The 19624-nt window shown below is 41.8% G+C and overlaps 6 protein-coding genes across 6 annotated transcripts; 5 read left to right on the forward strand and 1 right to left on the reverse strand.

Moving 5' to 3' along the window:
* Positions 1-42: 42 nt before the first annotated feature.
* Positions 43-978, forward strand: TbgDal_III6330 (3,2-trans-enoyl-CoA isomerase, mitochondrial precursor, putative; the record flags this gene model as incomplete). The annotated part of the gene is made up of 1 exon (XM_011774278.1): positions 43-978. One exon carries the CDS (start codon positions 43-45, stop codon positions 976-978), a length of 936 nt encoding a protein of 311 aa, XP_011772580.1.
* A 279-nt stretch (positions 979-1257) lies between these two features.
* On the forward strand, positions 1258-2895 carry TbgDal_III6340 (nuclear transcription factor, putative; the record flags this gene model as incomplete). The annotated part of the gene is made up of 1 exon (XM_011774279.1): positions 1258-2895. One exon carries the CDS (start codon positions 1258-1260, stop codon positions 2893-2895), a length of 1638 nt encoding a protein of 545 aa, XP_011772581.1.
* A 451-nt stretch (positions 2896-3346) lies between these two features.
* TbgDal_III6350 (protein kinase, putative) lies at positions 3347-6136 on the forward strand (the record flags this gene model as incomplete). Its single annotated transcript, XM_011774280.1, has 1 exon — positions 3347-6136. One exon carries the CDS (start codon positions 3347-3349, stop codon positions 6134-6136), a length of 2790 nt encoding a protein of 929 aa, XP_011772582.1.
* A 1864-nt stretch (positions 6137-8000) lies between these two features.
* TbgDal_III6360 (UDP-Gal or UDP-GlcNAc-dependent glycosyltransferase, putative) lies at positions 8001-9167 on the forward strand (the record flags this gene model as incomplete). Its single annotated transcript, XM_011774281.1, has 1 exon — positions 8001-9167. The coding sequence occupies one exon, from the start codon at positions 8001-8003 to the stop codon at positions 9165-9167; it is 1167 nt and encodes a 388-aa protein (XP_011772583.1).
* Positions 9168-14478: 5311 nt separating this feature from the next.
* On the reverse strand, positions 14479-14889 carry TbgDal_III6380 (hypothetical protein, unlikely; the record flags this gene model as incomplete). The annotated part of the gene is made up of 1 exon (XM_011774282.1): positions 14479-14889. The coding sequence occupies one exon, from the start codon at positions 14887-14889 to the stop codon at positions 14479-14481; it is 411 nt and encodes a 136-aa protein (XP_011772584.1).
* Positions 14890-16680: 1791 nt separating this feature from the next.
* On the forward strand, positions 16681-17642 carry TbgDal_III6390 (T. brucei spp.-specific protein; the record flags this gene model as incomplete). Its single annotated transcript, XM_011774283.1, is given in 2 exon segments — positions 16681-16848; positions 16851-17642. Coding segments are annotated over 2 exon segments (960 nt in total).
* Positions 17643-19624: the final 1982 nt, after the last annotated feature.

Here is a 19624-nt window from a genome sequence, read left to right on the forward strand (position 1 = left end):
CCTTATAATATTTTACTTTCCGTAAAAGTTGTAGCGAACATAATGGCTGCAACACCTTACAGGTTTCGGTTGTCTTCACAGTGCAGCCACATAAGGCGTCATGTGTGTAGACGGTTGATTACACCACAGTTATCTGTGAGGACATGTGCTACGGGAACGGAATCATCAAACGGTGCTCGTCTAATCGAGGTGATGGAATCTCCAATTGAGAATATTAAAATTCTTTCCATGAACAACGCTCCAGCGAATGTTCTATCGTCAGCCATGATAAAGGAGATGCTTAGTTCGATCAGTGAAGTATGCAACCCAGAGAAAGGATGCTGCAAGGGTATCGTGTTAACATCGTCTCTCCCTAATGTGTTTTGTAATGGACTTGATCTTCAATTATTGAGCGATAAATTGCCTTACGATTCTTTTTCATCCTACTGGAAGCAACTGCAGATGCTTTACATCACTCTCAACACGCTTCCGGTTCCTGTCGTTGCAGCTATAAACGGAGATGCTACGGGTTTTGGATGTATTATGGCTCTGTCTACTGATTATAGAGTTATGGCCGAGAAAGCAGAAGAGGGGGGAGGCAAACAATTAAAAATTGGTGTTGATACGGTTCGATGTGGATTGGCAGTTCCACCTTGCTTTGGTGCGGTTGTGGCTCACACGGTTGGATATCGTGCATGTGAAATGTTTCTTCAGCGTGGTGTGATTCTTTGTGCAGCTGAGGCTGAAAATGCGGGTCTTGTAGATGAAACGGTGGAAAGGGCTGATGAGGTTCTTGTGCGTGCTTTGGATATGGCAGAAAACCTGTCCGTAGGACCCCCGTGGTCTTTTTGGTTGGTAAAAGACGCTTCACGCAAGGCGTTTATGGCCCCCCTTTGTACGCAAGCCCTTCGTGATGCCGATTGTGCAAACTTTTACGAGTTTATCAGCAACACGGAGGTGCGACGTGATATGAGAGCGTACATTGCAGGTAGTGCGTAGCGGTTGTTTTTCTTTTGTACGTGGTTAACCACAACCTACTTGTCTCACATGAACATATATATATATATATATATATGTTTATTTAATTATGTATGATCTCTTATTTTCATATGTTGTGTGCCATGAAAAATACATTATTTTCCTTTTCTCACGCAAGTTTAAGCAGTTTCCCTTTTTTGCTTCGTTTCTTCGTCCCTTTCGTTTGCACCCCATGCGAACAACACAAGCCTGTAGACATCTACCGCATACGCGTTAACCATTTGTTTGACACGGCAAATAATGGTGGAAATCACTGAACTCGCAAAAGACATCTCCGAGAGGTTACGAAATGGGTCTTACGAGTGCGTTATTTGCTCCAACGCGGTTTATCTACGAGATAAACTTTGGTCGTGTACTGTCTGCTACGGTGTTGTGCACATGCCGTGCGTAAGATCTTGGGTAAAGGCTCAGGTTGAGGAGCGGGAGAAGCGTGATGCCACTGCTGGTGGTTCCTCCGCTTCTTCTATTTCCCTCAATGAGTTTCGCTGCCCTATCTGCCAAGCTCTAACACCTGTTTCGGCCGTAGCGGAGTTTAGTTGTTTCTGTGGAAAGGTGTGTAACCCAACTCCGGATCCCTTACTTGTCCCTGGTTCATGTGGCGACACATGTGGACGCCGTCGTAAGGACGAGTTGTGTCCCCATGCCTGCGCGCTTATGTGTCATCCAGGTCCTTGTACTCCATGTCAACTGACACGTACACAATCATGTTTCTGTGGAAAGACGAGCAAAACTGTGGGGTGCTCTAGTGGAATTCATGGCTTTGAGTGTGAAGGTATTTGTGGGAAACTGCGTGAGTGTGGAAAGCATAACTGTGGTGTCCCGTGTCATGAAGGGCCTTGTCCCGTGTGCACTATTCTTTCCACAGATTCGTGTTATTGTGGTGCTACGAAGCGAACTCAGCGCTGTGGCGAAAGCGGGCCGTTTCCATGTGGAAACCCGTGCTCAAAAATTATTGATTGTGGCAACCACCGATGTCTTTCCAAATGTCATAAGGACGCGTGTGAGCCCTGCTTTCGGACCCCTGAGCGTATGGTATTTTGTCCTTGTGGGAAGGTGCGACTGCAGCAACTGTTGAATTCGCCCAGGAAATCGTGTTTGGATCCTATTCCCTCCTGCGGGTTGGTGTGTGAAGGTTTTTTACCATGCGGTCATACCTGCTCAGATGTGTGCCACGAAAGTCCCACATGTCCACCATGCACAAAATTAGTTTCGATGAAATGCGGTTGCGGATCGCAGAATTATCAAATCTACTGCTTTTTCACATATTTGCCACCGGGTGAATGGAAAGCCGCCGCTGAAAGGTCCGGTCTCAGTAAGGATAAAATTATTTCTCACTTTCCTCCGGTGTGCAAAAAACCTTGTCGCAAGCATTTATCGTGTGGTAAACATACGTGCAAAGAGAACTGTTGCACCAATGAGGATCACACATGTTACAAAATCTGTACGAAACGCCTCTCTTGTGGAACGCACAGCTGCGGCCAATTATGCCATAAAGGTCTCTGTCTGCCATGTTCCGTGGCATCTTATGATCGTCTCTACTGCCGCTGCCGTCGAACTTGGGTGGAGCCTCCGGTGCCATGTGGAACAAAACCTCCAAACTGCAGTCATGAATGCATCGTTCCCCGTCCTTGTGGGCATCCGGCCAACCACCCGTGTCATATTGAAAACGAATGTCCCGTTTGTGTTGTTCCCGTTGAGAAGAAGTGCGGCTCGCATGCCACAGTGATTCCATATTATTTACCCTGCTACAGAGAGTCGGTGTCATGTGGTAAGAAGTGTGGTAAGTTGATGAGCTGCTGTGGAAAACCGTGTGGGAAGATATGCCACACCGGGAAGTGCGAACATAAGTGTCAAACACCATTTCCTGCACTTGAGTGAATATTAACTGACCGTGAAAACTGGAAAAACACGGCAGTGGTGCGGTTGACTGTCGGTGATGGAAGCTGCAGAAGAGAAATAATGTCTGTTTTTTTCGTTGTCATCTCACTGAAACATGAATGGGGGGAGAGAGCGGTCCCAACATTTATTTGGGTTTGGTAATGGCATGTCTCTTTTTTGTCGTAACTCAACGCTAACACGTTTCAGTTGGGGCCAAAATTTTTTGAACCGTGCCAAGGTACACTGGTGACCAGCTTCTCACATCTTCACATGTGGTCGCATTATTGCTGCCCATCTTTTGTAATCTCCTTACTTATCCACCCTAATACCCTTTGTCTCCTAAATCCACTTGTCACTACACACATTAAGGCTTGAGGTTAACAAAAAAAAAAGAAAATAAAGCATACCCCATCAGTCATTTACAAATATTTCAAGAGAAAAAAGAGCTTTGATGATAGAATATGCGTGTGGTTGGCTACACGCGCCTGTCAGTAGTTTCAACAGTAGGGGGGAAACCACTTCAAGCAGTGAAGGAGCAACGTGGGGTATCGCATTGGGAAGATTCGGCCCTACCGCCAAGTGTTCTCTTGTGAGAGTACTGGCAGTGATAGTTTCAGGGTATTATTTTTTTGTTGGTTTATGTTTAGTTAGTGCCGCAAAATGCATATGTACCGACTACTGGTCTATGATCGAGGGTTTAACAAACGTAGCGAATGTATCCGAGCTGAGGGAAGTTACCAACCTCACTGACCAGCTTAGATATTCACTCATAGTTGTTTCATGTGTGACTCTGTTCGTTCATCTCGCTATTTCTGTTGTCGGAGTGAGGCACATCCGTAGTTTGTTCATGCAACTCGATGCAAATGTCGAGGCGTTGCACCGTGTTGCCGATGCGTTGGCAGTGCCACACAACGGTGATGCAACGGGTACTATTGATGTGAATCCGAAGCAGTCCTTTTCCCATGCAAAAAGTTGTAAAGGGATTCAAAACGCTGCAACACCTGAAATGGCGAATGACATGCTTATGCTTTTGCACCAACTCCGTGGGTTACTTCCCGATTCCACATTTGAAAAGGAGCTAACAGACGTCGCTGTGCGGCAGTGTAACGGTGCCAAACTTCAATGTGAAAAGGCGAATCTTCCCGTTGGTTCCAGACTTGAGGCCCACTCACCGCGTGTCATGTCTCAGTTCAGAGTTTCGCGGAGAACTGCAGCGGGAATGGTTCGAAATCGGGAGATTTTGGAACACGGTGGCACTGGCACGACCTTCAGGAAAAGGAGGGTCACGGTGGTAGTTGTTTGCCTCTCCGACTTTGCGCATCAAGTTGAGGAGGATTTGGAACATTGTCTTCATTTTTCCCGACAATTTCTTTCTGTTGTAACTCAAATTGTTGAGCGGTATGGCGGTATCATTGCGAGTGTAGCACCTAACAAGGTTGTTGTGACATGGAATGCCTTTACGGATTCTCCCCGTCACGCACAAAACGGAATGCAATGTGCCTGTGATGTACTTGTTGCGCTCCAACCATTTACACAAGGTTTGAGTGTGTCACCGTCTCTTAAGTTGTTTCCGACTATTGTTGCTACTTCAGGGTTTGTTATGGCAGGAACGATCAGAGTTTCTGACCATGAGGACGATGTCTTAAGTGTTTACGGGAATTGTATTTCCCTGAGTGAGGAACTTCCATCACTATTAGGTGCGCTGAGAGTAAGGTGTGCGTGTGTTGGGGCGCTGGCACATTTTTGTCCAAGCAACTTTTCGTGTATTCCACGAGACTGCGTAACAGATGCCAATAACAAAAGGCACATCATTTATGAGATGCAAGATAAGGCTCTCGCACAGGGCCGGCGTCATGTTGAGGCATTTCAAGCATTTCAGCGAGGAGAACATGGTGTCGCACACCATCTCTACACTCGAATACACGAAGAAACACGTAGTGATTGGAATGCCTTGCGTATGAGTCAGATTTGTTATTACTTGGAAGAAAGCCACAGCGTTTACACCCAACGCTTTCCGGAGTGGCAACTGTTCCCCGTTGAAAGAGAGCACTCATGTGTTAATGAGCTTCAACTTGGTAGAAGGGCATACGGGTTTATGAAATGCGAGGCTTCACCTGTTGAGGATCATATTCGCCGTGCCATTTTAAAGCAAACAGATACACGTGCCCTTCCGCACTCTTATGGACGAAATGAGGAGGAGTCGTACCGAACGCCCGAAGTCGCAAAATCAGATAAGTGTTTGATAGTTAAATGTAACTCGTCTTCTTTGCGGTATGTCACGGAGTTTTGCGACCGTCAAGGGTTGGTGTTTCGCATGTCTAAACAAGTATTAGGCACTGGGGCGTGTGGTGTTGCATTCTTGGGTTTGTCACAAACTGGTGCACTGGTTGCCATTAAGGAAATCGAACTTCCATTAAGGACTCGGGCACAAAACAGTAACTTAAGCGACCTAAACCGTAGGAGATTACGTCGGAAGGGAATTCAAGTGGAAAGTGCAATGGAGAAAACTTTGGATGGTATTATCAATGAAGTAAGTTTACTCTCCCGACTGCGTCATGCAAACATAATGGGTTACATATCGTCTGCCATTTGGGGTAACAAATTGCTGATTGTAATGGAGTTGGGTAGTGGTGGGAGTCTCTACGATCTCATACAAAAGTTTGGAAGTATAAAAGAGAGTCGTGCGAGACGATACCTCCGCGATGTATTGCAAGGACTGGAGTATTTGCATCGCAAGAATATTGTGCACCGGGACATTAAACCTCAGAATGTTCTGCTACTTGAGACCGGTTTATGTAAACTTACTGATTTTGGTACTTCACAAAACTTGCAGAAAATCGCCAACAGTTGTGCACCTGAGGGAACTCCCCCTTATACGGCACCTGAAGCAGCGAGAGGAAAAGCGGAAAAGGCATCTGATATTTGGAGTTTTGGCATTATGATGTTGTATGTTTTAAGTGGTTCCCTCCCATGGCCAAACATGAACCAAATGACTTCTCATGCATTTTTCTACAAGGTGGGACATGTGGAAAGTTTTATGCCATGTGTAGATGATAAAATTTCTCACGATGCGAAGCAAATCGTCAAGCGTTGCTGCCAACGGGACCCGAAAGAACGGGCCACCGCACGGGAACTTTTGAATAATTCATTTTTTAACTGCACGGACACTTCTACGAGTTGCCTCGTTAAGGACTGGCCATCCTCTTGTGGAAATATCTCGAGAAGCGAATTTCATTTGTAGCGGTATTTAGTTAAGCTTTTTTTTTTGTTTTCTATTTTTTTGTTTTATTTTATTTTATTTTATTTTTGGGGGGGGGGGGTATCCACAAAATATGTGGAATTGGAGAGGTGCGGGTGGTAAACGGTTGGAAAGCGGAAAAGGGGGAGTGCACCGCAAAAAAAAAAAAGAAAACAAAAGAAGAGAAGAGAAAGAGAAAATAATGAAGGAGAAAAGGTGTATGAGTGTGTGTATATTTATATTCGTTCGTTCGTTCGAGTTATGTTAATGATTTTTGTACCGAACTACTTCATGTGAAAAATATATATATATATATATATTTATTTATTTATATTAATCCTGAGTCTTACAGCATCTTAGAATTCACTGGACATGAAACTTGAAACAATTGGTTGTCTCCATTAGTCTTTTTCTTATTTTGTCTCTCATATTTTTCCTCTTTCTTCTTTTCCTTTTGATATTTATTCTAAACTTATCGCGATGTGTAAAAAAAAAAAAAGAAAGAAAGGAAGGAAGAAAGAAAGGAAGAAAATAAAAATGCTAGTTAGCGCCAGCGAAACGTTTAAAGATATGATTCACAATACCTCGTCTGCACTCATTACCGTCGCTGTGGGTTGTGTCATTATTGTGCTTTTATGGCTCACAGTGTGGAGTACAACACTTAAAGATGTTCCTTTCATTCATGAATTTTTTAGCGCATTTACTCGACGCACGGGGTCAAAAAAAAAACCGCAAGTACGCACGAAAAAATGTGCCGTCATCTTCAGGTGATTTGCAATTTTTTTTTTTTTTAAAAGAAAAAAGAACAAAAACAAAAACAAAAAATAAAGGAAAATGAAGAAAAATAAAGGTGTCGTGACGTACAGCTCCCCCTCAGATGAGGAAGTGGAATGGGGGTTTGGAGAAAGTGTGGCTAAACTTATTTCACCACTTCCTTTTTTTTTTAATATTTTGGTGTTTTTTTTTGTGTGTGTGCGCGCGTGTTTCTTATTTATTTTTATTTTTCTTTTTTTCTTTTTTTCTTTTTTTTTTTTTTGGGGGGGGGTGGGAGGGGGGCTACTTACTTATATCATGAAAGAACTTTTTTAAAAAAAACAAAAAGAAAAAAAGAAAAAAAGAGAAAAGAAAAGAAAAGAAAAAGAGAGGGGCCCCTTCTTATTATTATTATTATTTTGCTTATTAGACACATATGCTTTTTTCATGATGTCCTGAGGAAGTTTTTAAAGCATTTGGAAGGAAGGGAAGGGAAAAGAAAAAAAAAACCCTCCCCCCCCCTCCCAACACACACACACACACACACGAAATATGTTTTACGTTTTTGTGAAAATGTTCATGCAATGCAGCGATTTGAAATATTTTAAGAGTTGTTGTTTTTGTTTTGTTATTTTCATTTTTGTTTGACGTTTGCGTTTATTGAATTCCTTTCTTTGTTTTTGTTTTTTCGTTGTTGTTTTTTCGTTGTTATTGTTATTATTGTTATTATTGTTCACACTGTTTGCTCGTAATACCTTTCTCTCGTCTATCACTGTTATATTTTGCACAGTTGCCATTGTTGTTACCCTTATGTCTTCATATCTTTGCTACGTTATTTGTGGCAATTCCTCATGTCACATGTAATTTATTTAAATCTTTTTTGTTCTTGTTTTTTTTTGTTTTCTTTTGTTGTTGTTGTTGTTGCGGTGGTATCTTTATTTCTTCCTCTTCTTTTTTGTTTAAATATATATATATATATAAATAAATATATATATATATTTTTTCCTTTTCTGTTCTATAGTTAAGTTTCATTGATAATCTAAACAAACTTATAGATTCCCCCCTCTCCCTCATTTGTAATACACTAACGATTTGTTTTTGTAATACCCATCCAATGGCAATCAAATCACGAGGAGTTAAAGTTGTAATTATAGTTTTTATTGCCGTGTATGTGTTAACAATTACAAATGTTCTCATTAGTTTACATCGTTTCCACCAAAATTCCCAAAAGGAGGTGGTTAAAATTCAACGAGATGAACCATTACCAGATTTTGAGTACACCGAAGATGACAAAATGGCGTTAGAATTTGTAACACCGCATATTATAAAGAAATGGCGGAATCATAATTATCTCGTAGCACTCGGTATTCCTTCACCAGATAATGAAGAGCGACGGCGGCGGAGACAACTTCAACGGGACACATGTTGGAAATATCCGGGAGTTGCCACCGTAGAAAATAATTTTGAAGGAGATATGCTCGTAGCATATGTATTGGCTCGTCATCCACAATTTGATTACAAATATTCACCTGAATTGAAGGATGAAGCAAATAAATGGCGGGATGTCATTACGCTCCCCATAAATGAAGGTCGTGTCACAACTAAAAAGAAATTAGGAGAAGTTGCGCATTGGGGACTTGATGCGGAAATTGGTATGAGTCGGAAAATATATTTGTGGTTTGAATTGGGAGCGCGCCTTCTTCCAAAAACAAGTTATTTCTCTAAAGGTGATGATGACGCGTTTTTCCATTCACCGCAGTACATTATTGATTTGAGAACTTTACCGCGTCGTGGTGTTTATTGGGCATTTCATTGGCGTATAAATCCAGTGAGGCCTTTTATATTTGGCCGTGGTCTCTTGTACACCATGTCGAGGGATGTTGTTAATAAATTTGTAACATATGAACCGGTACGCCGCCTTGTGCATGTGCCATTCAGTTTTGATCGGCTTCTTGAATTTAAGCAATCCATTATGGAATATGAAGATGCCATGGTCGGTCATGCACTTTCTTATCAAAATCCAGAAGAATTATTATTTGTGAATGAAAGTTGCTGCCGCTTCATCATATTGAATGGTAATGAGTGCAAGCCACCGAAAAATAACAATTTTGTAGTAGTTCATGGTATTCAAGAAGAAGAATACGCAATAATGGTGGAACGCTTTAAAAATTACACAACTCCCGTTCCTGTTCAATTTATTCCCTCAAAATATGGTTGGATGGCCAATTGCACATTACCACCAGATCCACAACGGCGGCGGGATGCGGAATGGACGGCATAACTTAAGTGCAACAATAACTTTCATCATCATCATCAATATCATCATTATCTTTATCTCCTTATAAGTTCCTTTTCCTTATTTTCTTGTTATTGCTATTGTTGTGCCGGTTCTTCTTTGTTTTCGTTTTAGTTTTTTTTTTTAAAAAAAACTCCTCACACCTGTTTTGTCCGTATAAATGCGAATATATAAATAAAGAAAGCAATTTATCCAATTTGCATTTTTGAAACGGTGATGGTGGGCGTAAATTACGATTTTTTTTATGATTTCCCACACGCACACGCGCACACACACTTCCAAAAAAAAAAAAATGAAAACTTTTGATTGCTGCACTTCACTTGATTTTAGAAAAAAAGTTTTCATTTTGAATCTCAGTTTCTCCCTTTGGTTGATCTCAGCTAACAGTTTGTTCACTACTCTCCTTCTGAACATGTTAGGCTCAGTATGTTATTTTCTTTTTTTTGTTTTGTACTGTAAATGCTTTTGAAAAAAAAAAAAGGGGGTGAAGGAAATGTGTGCGTCAATTCAAGTTTCATCATTTTATATTAAAAAAAAAAATGCCAATTGGAGGTGTAAAAAAAAAACATTTTTTGTTTAGCGAGTTCATTTCCATGTATTTTCGTTCCATTCATCATCTAAGTAGATGCTTGTTATTTATTTTTCACTCTTTGCTTTGATTGAATTTTACTTAGGTTGGATGTGTGTTGTAGTTTTTAGTTTACAGTTTTGTTGCTGCCGTTTTTTTTATTTTTTTCTATATAAAAAAAAAAAGGAGCGTTGAGAAGAAAGGGAAACGGCGCATTTAATTTTCACACACATTTCTCTTTCAGTCCTGAAAGTTGAGAAGTGGATGGGCACATGTTAACGGTATTTAACATTGATATGATTTGCAGGTGGATGTCGTTTGGAAATTAGAGGGAGAGGAACTGGAAATATAATCGAGTGATGATGCGCAGCAGGAAATGCGTGTCACAAATTTGAAATTAAGAAATGATATCAGCTGTTGAAACATGGAGGCGAACAGGAGAAAATATGAAATAACGAATATGACAAGAAGGAAGCGTTACTCACATAAACAACCCGCTACGCAGCAGAACAGAGAAAGCGAGAGAGGAAGAAGAAGAAGATGGTTTAATTATAGCAGGGAAACTAATACTTGGATGACTCCAAACTAAATTGCTGAAATGTTGGGAATGATGACATTAAACACGGTTTTTTTTAATAGTTGCCGTTTTGGAGGATTGCAAAATTTCGAAGATATTTATATTTGGTTGATGAATGTAATGCCTACGTAGTGAAGGGTACATGTTCTAATAGAGGAGACGCGCGCCTGAATCAAATGTTTATTATAACGGTGTCATCGAGCGCAGGTTAATTGACAAACTCTGCATGTAGAATATATACATTTCTATACCATTGTGTCTTTTCCGTATTTTTTAAAAATACATAGACATAACAGTTGTTCACACGATGGCTAAGGTTGACGTGTTGCTTGTATCAATTTTATTGTTCTTTTCGTGGTTATCAGTGGGTGTTTATGCAAACCGGCAGGACGGTTCGACGGTTCCTATACCAAACTGTGGTGAACGAGAGGAAGCTGATGACATTTTGAATTCTCTCGATATAATGAAGCGCTACAATTATGTGACGGCAAACTGTACGCCGGAGCGGTATGCCCCAAAAAAATTACATAAAGGAGGTAACTGTACGTTATGTGTTGACGGACTTGGGTGTGCAGACAAGCATATTTGCGTGGTTGATACTCTACTGGTTTTTTTTGGGTGTGCGTCCACCCCAGGCAGTTGAAGAAAAGAAAGAAAATTTGGATCCGGATGACAGTTCCGCACCGAAGGGAAATGATGAAAATCCCCTTCCCGCAAGTTATGCCCCCGCAGCCCCCAGCGGGCCCAAACAAAAGCAGTCGGATGATGCGATTAAAACACCAGGGGGAAATGTTAAGGACTCGTAACCGGATGTTGTGCAGCATCTGGTTTCAACAAAAGGAACTTCTACCACTAAAATTAACAGAAAAAATGAAGTTGCGGACACGGAACAACCCACGGACCAGCAAAGAAGCATATCTCGACGCCCTTTCACACTCATTCGTTCAGTGGATGCAATACTTTTTGTTGTTGTTGTCTAGAACTACGGTTTTGACTACTAAGTTTTTTTAAAAAGGTGAATGTTTTTTAACAGGTCAATTGTGGAATTTGAAAATCTGCAAAAGCGGTACATGGGTATTTGAAAACATTATGTTGCTATGTTTGTTTTTTTTTTCGCGCCGCACGCAATTTATGAACAAAGGGCGGCAGGTAAATATTGTGATATGTGGTGTGTAGCAAACTGTACCAATAATTGAATGTGTGTACTCGTTTACGTGTCAAAAGGGGGAAAATGTTTGACTTGGGGATGTAAATTAATAATTGGAACAAATTCATTAACACAGAGAGAAACTTAAGAGCAGCAAAATACAACACAGTCTTCCGTGAAATAGCAATAGGGAAAAGGGGAAAACTGCACTTCCAACAAGCCGGATCGGGGAAGAATAGAGAGAATATAAAAGTTGGGGATCCCGCCAATTAAATTGGTTGTGTTCAACAAATTCAACAACAGATGTCCATGCGAGCAACTGAAGGGATTAAGAGGATGCAACCGGCTTCTCCGTTTAAACATGTGGAGAGCGTTTGGGGAACCCCCGAATCCATCGGGGCTCTCAAAACTCCACACGGTGCTCAAAACTGAACTAACTGAAGAGGACTAGTCAACATCAGTAAAGGTTTGATGTAAGCATTGAAGAAAGGAGGAGGAGGAGGAGGGAAAAGTGTCATAAATTCACGTCTCATATTCCATTTCCCTCTTTATATCTTCTTTGTTGTTTTTTACAATTGAATATCTGGGGCTCTTTCACTCGGCATGCCTTTCTCGTATTGCATCCCATGGTATATATTTTTGGAAATATTATGCCTCAAGTAAATAAAGCACACGCGTGTGTCACCGTTCAAAGCAATGTTTACGTGTCATTTGTTAAAGCACTAGTCTCACTTACGTCCTCTCAGCCCATAGTTTTCTCTGCTCTGAATTCAAAGAGAATGCATTTATGATCTGGTAGGGTGGAAGAAGCAAAAGAATTAAAAAAGGGGAACAGTAAAAATAAAGCAACGATGAGTTAAGAGGGCGCTGCTTGAATATTGCTAATGCGACACCTTTGTAACATCGCAACATTTTGGTGTAAGAAGGTTTTCTTTGCCAGCATGTGGTATGATATATTGCATAATTATGCCTTTAGTGGATCAGGTTTACCGTGTCTGTATGCTGGATTTTGATAATGAAGATTACTCCACAAATGCAAAGTAAAAAAGGGGGAGTAATTTATAAACGATAATTCTGATTCGCGATAGTTTCGGTAGAAATGGTATTATTTGTTTGATTTGGGTTGAACAGTCGGAACGTGTCACATTTTTCATAGGTTGTGGGGCGTTTAAAACTGTGATTATGGTCGGGTAGATTGTGTTATATATGCGAGGATGTGAGAGTGTGAAGCCGCCAGATGGATTATAAGAGGGATTTGATAAATTTGGAAACATAAATTCGTATAACTTTTGGTTGTTGACATAACTGAGTTTTTTGACAGTGGTTGCAAGAGCGTGATAGAACTGTATCCGAGCAAATATGTCGGGATATCACCCGGAAATTTCAGAGGAATGAACTCTAGTGGGATGTTAAGTTCAAATGAGCTGAAAGTGAGTGCTGCGTGCGCTGCGCGTTTGGGAAATGTATCGAACATGGATTCCAGTCCCTTCCCTGCGGTCTCTGGAATCTGCGTCGTGCGAATATCAGAAGTGCACGTTTTCTGCAGAAGGTTGCGGAAAATAAGAAACAGAGGTTGCGTTTTTGTAATTGGGTCGTGTGCGTAGCACAACCATCAAAATATGCGCATGTGACATGTTATGCCTGAAATGAAGCGCATATGATTCTTTCAAGATTCATATCTTGGTGGTAATCTATTATTATTTTTTTTTAATTGAAGCTTGAAAATTCTCAAAGGTGAGTAAGGCTGGGTAAAGGGAATATGCGCATTGGCAAGTATTGCGTCGTTTTTCTGCTAGTGTGGACGCAAGCAACCAAGAGAAGCGTGGGAACACCCACAAATATTATAAATCCGTAAGAATTTAAAGCATTATGTGCTTTCGTGAATTTAGCGATTGAACCTTTAAGCTTCGTCAAGCAGTTAAATGAGAACAAAACAAAAGCGGCAGAGATTGCGGCGGCGGCGCTTGAAGCTCATGAAAAAAAAAACTGCTGACGGAAAAAAGCATCGCAGCGGTCGATGACTGTGGAACTGAGAACGGATATTCAAGTAACGAGGCGTGAAAAATATACTATAACTTCAAATGCGACGTAAACAACAGACTTCAAGCACCACCTGACCACCATCTATCGGAACGCGGACCCCCAAAAAAGCGACTCGAGCAACCACAACGAACTGATGGAACTGGTCAAACAAGCCTCTGAGCTGTACATGGAAAACTCACTGAAAGTCAGGGTGACGGCAGAAGATATTCAAGAGGATGTAGAGGAAATACTCTACGGTGTAGAAGACCAAAAAAAAGTCCGAAACGTATGGAACTAAGAAGGGATGAGGCTTGCGGTAAAGAAGTATCAAGTTGAAACAACTACTTTCAGCGTGCGCTAACTATAGACCTGATGTTCTTGTGCTTTCCCCCAGAACTACCTTTAGCTGCCGCGTTATGTTGCGATAGGTGAAACATGGAACCAAACACCGCGACCTGGGACGTAGAAACCCCCACTAAGATAACCGATTTTATTATTTAAAAAATGTGGAGATTGCCCGCTTCCATAAGTGAGTTTTGTGAAAACTATGAACAAAAACTTCGTGAAGCTAAATGATCTCGGAAAGTTTACGAAGAAATCCAGAGGAAAGGCTTTCTGTGCTGTAGGTTGGGATGATAGGGAAGATATGCAGAGTTGCTCGGGAAGAACAAAGTCGGCAATCTGTGCGCAGTACAACACAAGCGAAGGGGGTCTAGCCTGGGGAGAGGTGTCTTAGCTAAAAAAAAAACTAATGAAGTTACACAATCAATTGCGAGATTTGAGACAATATAGAACTCAACGGAAAATGCAAGAGACAACTAAACTGTAAAGGCAGATTGATACTTTTTTGAACAGGGAGGTTGACGAGGAACTGGAGCACATTCAACCCGTACAAAAACATGAACCACCCGCAACGCATCAGCATCCGTCTTCACGCGTGGAAACAAGGGAAGTTGATGATATACATATCATAAGTGAAAGCTTAAATAGCAAGCCCAAGGATAGGTTTGATGCACATGCAGTGGAAGGAAACTCGGGGAATTCTGCTTTGCAGCAAGGAAATGAGTCCAAAGAAATCCCACATCAGCCACAGCGACCAAAAAGCGGCACCCAAATTGTTTCGCCTCTTAAGGTTCTTTTGCTTTTCCTGTAGAACAATACACAGGTTTTTATGTTCATAGTGATAACAGTTTGAACAACCAAATTCTCTACAGAATTCCGGAAGCTGACTTTCGACTGGAACCACTATCCTATTTCCCCTTTCTGGAAAAGAACTATTGGTAACGAACAGAGCACACTCAGGCTCTACAGGATCAAACTCACTGGGAAAACTATTGTCACTAAGGGTAAAAAAAAAATCGTGGAGCACCATCAGTGTACTTAATGGTTTCATTTAAGTTGCAACTAAATAAAATCAAAACATGAAGGTACGGTAGAGTAATTCACTTCAGTGGAGTACGCAGAAGGTACGAGGCGGTTGCGCTGTAAACATAATATCTGAAACTCCACCAGAGTAGGAAACTCCCGTCTTGAGAGAAAAATAACGGATATGTCACAAAAAAATGAAAATTTCAGTCTATTACCTATTAATCTTTTTATGATGGGTTAAATGTGAAACTACCATAGATTTTTTTTGTCCCCACTGACTGTAGGAGACAAAGGCACTTTGAAGGCGCTCTCCGACAATGACGAGCCGTGCCGAGGTGATGACGGGCATGAAGGGCAGATGCGTGCGAAACTTTAACGTAAATGCCTCCGGTCACCTGTGTACAAAATGTTAAAACGTGAAAAAGGAAGCGACCTCAGAAAAATACGTAAAAGTCGCGAGAAAATATGGACCGACAAGGCAAAAAAAAAAAAAACAATCGCTCAAATCCGAGATGGTGGAGGAGAGATCGAGTATTATATCGATAAAAACCACATCAGCGGTGCACACCAAAATAACGAGTGAAAGGCACACGTGAGCACAAAAGTGCGCGAGATCTAACCTAATTTAGCGGATAACCGCAGTGCTACTCCGAAAAGTAAAAGGAGACATCTCACGCCAAGACAACAACTGTGTGTTTCGTGCAAGTTTAGAAGGGAAAATGGTAAGACCGTGACACAAAGGATCAGAGAAGTTTTCACAGTATTTTTAAAAATATGCACTCACAAAAGCTGCCGCACATATCAGTGAGTTGCACCATACAACCTCAAAAATCACCGCTGATAACACAACCGTGCGGTTAATCACCCGTAAGAAACAATGGACTGTGTCGCACCGGCGAAAAGGAGGTAAACAAGTTCAGAAATATGAAAAAAAAAGTGTAAGTGACGTGCGACTGTTACATCCCTTACAGAACAATCAATACCCGTGACTACATTATGAACCCGGAAGTTGTATTAAGCGTCAGCCGGACGACTAAACCAGGATGTGGCAAGCATCACTAACCACACACGCATAAACACAAAGGGAAAATTGCAAAAATTAAATCACAAGCCCCGAGGAAACACTCGAATGCCATTGATCAACAAAAAACGAAGGAATGTCTAATAACATGCAGGCTGAGCCTTCACCAGATGCGATGTTGAATGCAGAGAGCGTTGGTTGGAAGTATATGGCATAAAATTCGTACGGACGAGAAGCAATCAAAAGTTAAATGTCACCCTTGGGGGTTCGGAAAAACAGTAGTTAAGAAGTGGTAATAAGCACAAAGCGCAAAGAACAAAAGGAAGGGAGAATTATGCCAAAAAGTGAAGATGACGACCGCCGCTGAAGAGCGTGTGTACGTGACCTACAACCGGAGAAAAAAAAGAAGTCTAGCAAAAAAAAAAAACGCAGCAGAGGATGCCGAGTCGAGCTAAGTTAAGAAGGGGGAAATAAAACTTGAAGCCAAAAGTACAAACCCGGAGAGTAAATGCTCCCACACACTACCGTGTGATCGATCCGGAGTTAGCACCTAATTTCCGCTAACTCTTTCTCAAGTTATTACCATATTTTTACGAATATCGTTGTTTTAGCTTGCGAAAATTGTCCCGAAAGTCATCACTAGAACAAGAGTATTTTCCAGCTGCAACACCCCAAACTGTTGAGAAAAAAAAAAAATTGCACCGTCTCACAATAAAAGATATCAAAAAATATGTTGGAATTCAATTAAGAAAATCACATTTCTTCTACCTATGTTCCTTTTTAAGAAGAGGAGCAATGAAGAACAAGTATTTAGCGTGGTGCATGTTTTTTTGTTTGAAGGTCGTGGGGGGCAAAGCTAATGCAGTGAAAACGCTAAGAAAAGAAACGAATTGCCACACAACTGTTAAAGCACTGTTCAACAAACGTGAAAACTGTCATGATCTGGCCTCCGACGCAACGGAAAAAATGAGGATGTTGACATCGGAACAGATGCAGATAGATGGACTGCTTGCACATGGTTAGAATATGATAAGAGGCGTACGGAGACACAATGCATATTGAGGTTTAACAACACATATGGAGAGAAATTAGTATGCACCTACGAAACAAAGGGCAATCGCCAAGACCTAAGTTGCAAACCAGAGAGTCGTTGCGAAGACGCTCGCGAGCGGTACCTTTTAGGGGAAGAGGGATGTCCGAAGCCTGTACCACGTGAAGAACCAAAAAGAAACAAAACAGAAAGGTGTCTTGATGAGGTTTATGGGTCATTCAGCGGTCACCAGGAGTGTGCGAAACTCAAAATAGGAAGCGAGGTCGCCGAGCAAATTATATTCAGGGGGAACGGAGATGACAAAACACCAGAATGTATAGAAGCAAGTGGCCCCCCAGAGTCGAAAGTGGTTGGAGAAGCATGCGTAATAAAGTTGCGAACCGAGCCACACCCATCAGAATATATTTGCAAAATGGAGGGTTCTGGTGAGGAAAGGAAGGTAAAATGCACAAGAGAAACATCGAAAACAATTCCTCAACCTACGACCACAAAGAAGAGACGAGGCAGTACTGGATCCATGCGCAAAAGAAGTGACGACGGTGGTAACACTGAGGTCACCCTGAAAGAAGATAAAGACGAAACACAAGATGAGGATGAAGGTCAAAAAGAAGAAAAGAAGAAAGCGGTGAAGAAACTGGTACAGCAAAAGCTCGAATCAAAAGCAAAACTTATTGGAAATCAAATAATCCTATTATCATGTTTTTAGCACTTTCATTATTGTTGCTTTAATACTGTTTAATAATGAACGGTAATGTAAACTGGAAGAAAGTATGCTTTTAACGGAGAAGGGAAGTGAGTGTATCAAAACATTTTTCTTGACAGACATACGTTAAGGGAACACTTTTATGGTTTTTTTTGTCACGCATCACTGCTGTAAAAAACTCTAGCGTTAAAGTTGTATCGAAAGTATTGAATTTTCAACGATATTTTTCGGTGGAGAAGGTAAAGGGAAAAGATGTGTAGTTGCGTCGGGGACAGCGTGCTGCTTATTGGAAGTGGTAAAGGGAGGAAAAGACAAACCAACTTGTCAGATGGGAATGACTTTGAGGAAAACATGTACAGTTGAAACTGGGGAAGGGAAAGTTACAGAAGGGTAAAACAACTGCGTAATCGAATTTGTCACCGATGATAAAAACAAACGAACGGAGTTCACCACCCTGAAACCATAGCTGCGTCTTCCTCCGTCACATACGACACAACAATGTAAGTCTAATGTTGCTTGTATGAAGAAACGCATTGTTGGTCAGGAGACGCCCATGGCGATGGCATTTAACTAGACGCTAAGCGAGCGAAAGCACGACGCCAAACTCGAGATCACAACAGTTACGGCTGATGGAACTCACGAAAGTGAGTGATCGCAGGACCTTGCTGAGTTCAGGAACGTCAATGCCAACGGCAGCATTCCCTCGACACACGGAAGAAACAACCAAAAAAAGAGATGCTGTACACAAGCCATATGCCAAAGTCGAACGCAGCCATTGTTGTCATGACGCCAAGCGGGAAAGAGAGCCAACGGCAACTTGTAAATGCAGCGAAATAAGGATCGTTGAGAAACGACTTGGTGTGGACACCATGGGCGAAAGTTCACAGGCGCGGGAAACACCGGCGCTAGATTCGGTGACGAGGCGCATGGTAAAAACCGTCACGCTATCGTAGAGCAGGTATTGGGGTAACCACGACGCGGGTGAGAGAACTGGGAAGAGGTGCAAAATGTAAGGAAATTCTTGAGAGCGTGCGAATTCTACAAAGGTAAAAAGGACAGCAGTCGTTGACATCGGGAACAGAAGGAAGGCGCAGCTTTTAACAGAATGCCGGAAGGCGCGAGCACAGCCAAACAAATGGCAAGACGAGCTGAGAAGGCTACTGGCCACACTCTGAAGTGGAAAACCGCAGCGAGTGTGAATAGAAAAGCAGGTGCAGAGAGTTTTACCGGAAGAAGTGAAAAGATGTCGAGACCTTCACGAATTAAAAATGTTTGGAAAGGGACAAAGCGGAGAAAATATCAGTGGCCGCGAGGGAGGAAAAGGTAGTGACCGTCGTCGGACTGGTTTAGTTCGGGCCACCATAATAACAACCCATATACTGACTTTCCGAAGAATAATGACAATGACAGCGAAAAACTCTTTTCAAACCTTATCTTTCACAATTCCCCATTATTTTCATCTATTCCACATAACCTGTAGACGATCATGACTTGAGGTGAAAACCAATTACACATGGGACGTTCTCGCGTCATTCCTCGCACCGGTTATTTCCATCATGTACTGCGAGGGCCATTGCACAGCGCATCATCTTCCGTTGACAGATGTTGTAGTTGGATTCCGTGTCCGGCTGTTTTGAAACGTTACGTCGGCCACCGTATGCCCGATTCCTCCTTTGTTATTGTTTTCGTTTGTGTAAAAACGTCGATACAGATGCAATTAGCAGCTCCAGTGTGACAATTGGAACAACCGATCGTATTTCGTACTTGCTTGTTTGTTTTTTCTGCGAACCTTTCAACGCATCAATCCCATCCTTTGCCAATCTCCACGCTTATGGACCCTTAAGGGGCCGTGCTATATCAATCTTCCAACAGCCGGCCATCACTGTGGATTCCGCCTCCGCCTCTGATGATAACGTTTCGTGAAAAATGTGGCAGTTACTCTTTTCTCGCGCAGTTATTTGCTTAGGTGATCCTTTTCGGCCTGG

The sequence above is a fragment of the Trypanosoma brucei genome, chromosome 3 (genome assembly GCF_000210295.1).
Source record: "Trypanosoma brucei gambiense DAL972 chromosome 3, complete sequence".
NCBI lineage: Eukaryota > Euglenozoa > Kinetoplastea > Trypanosomatida > Trypanosomatidae > Trypanosoma > Trypanosoma brucei.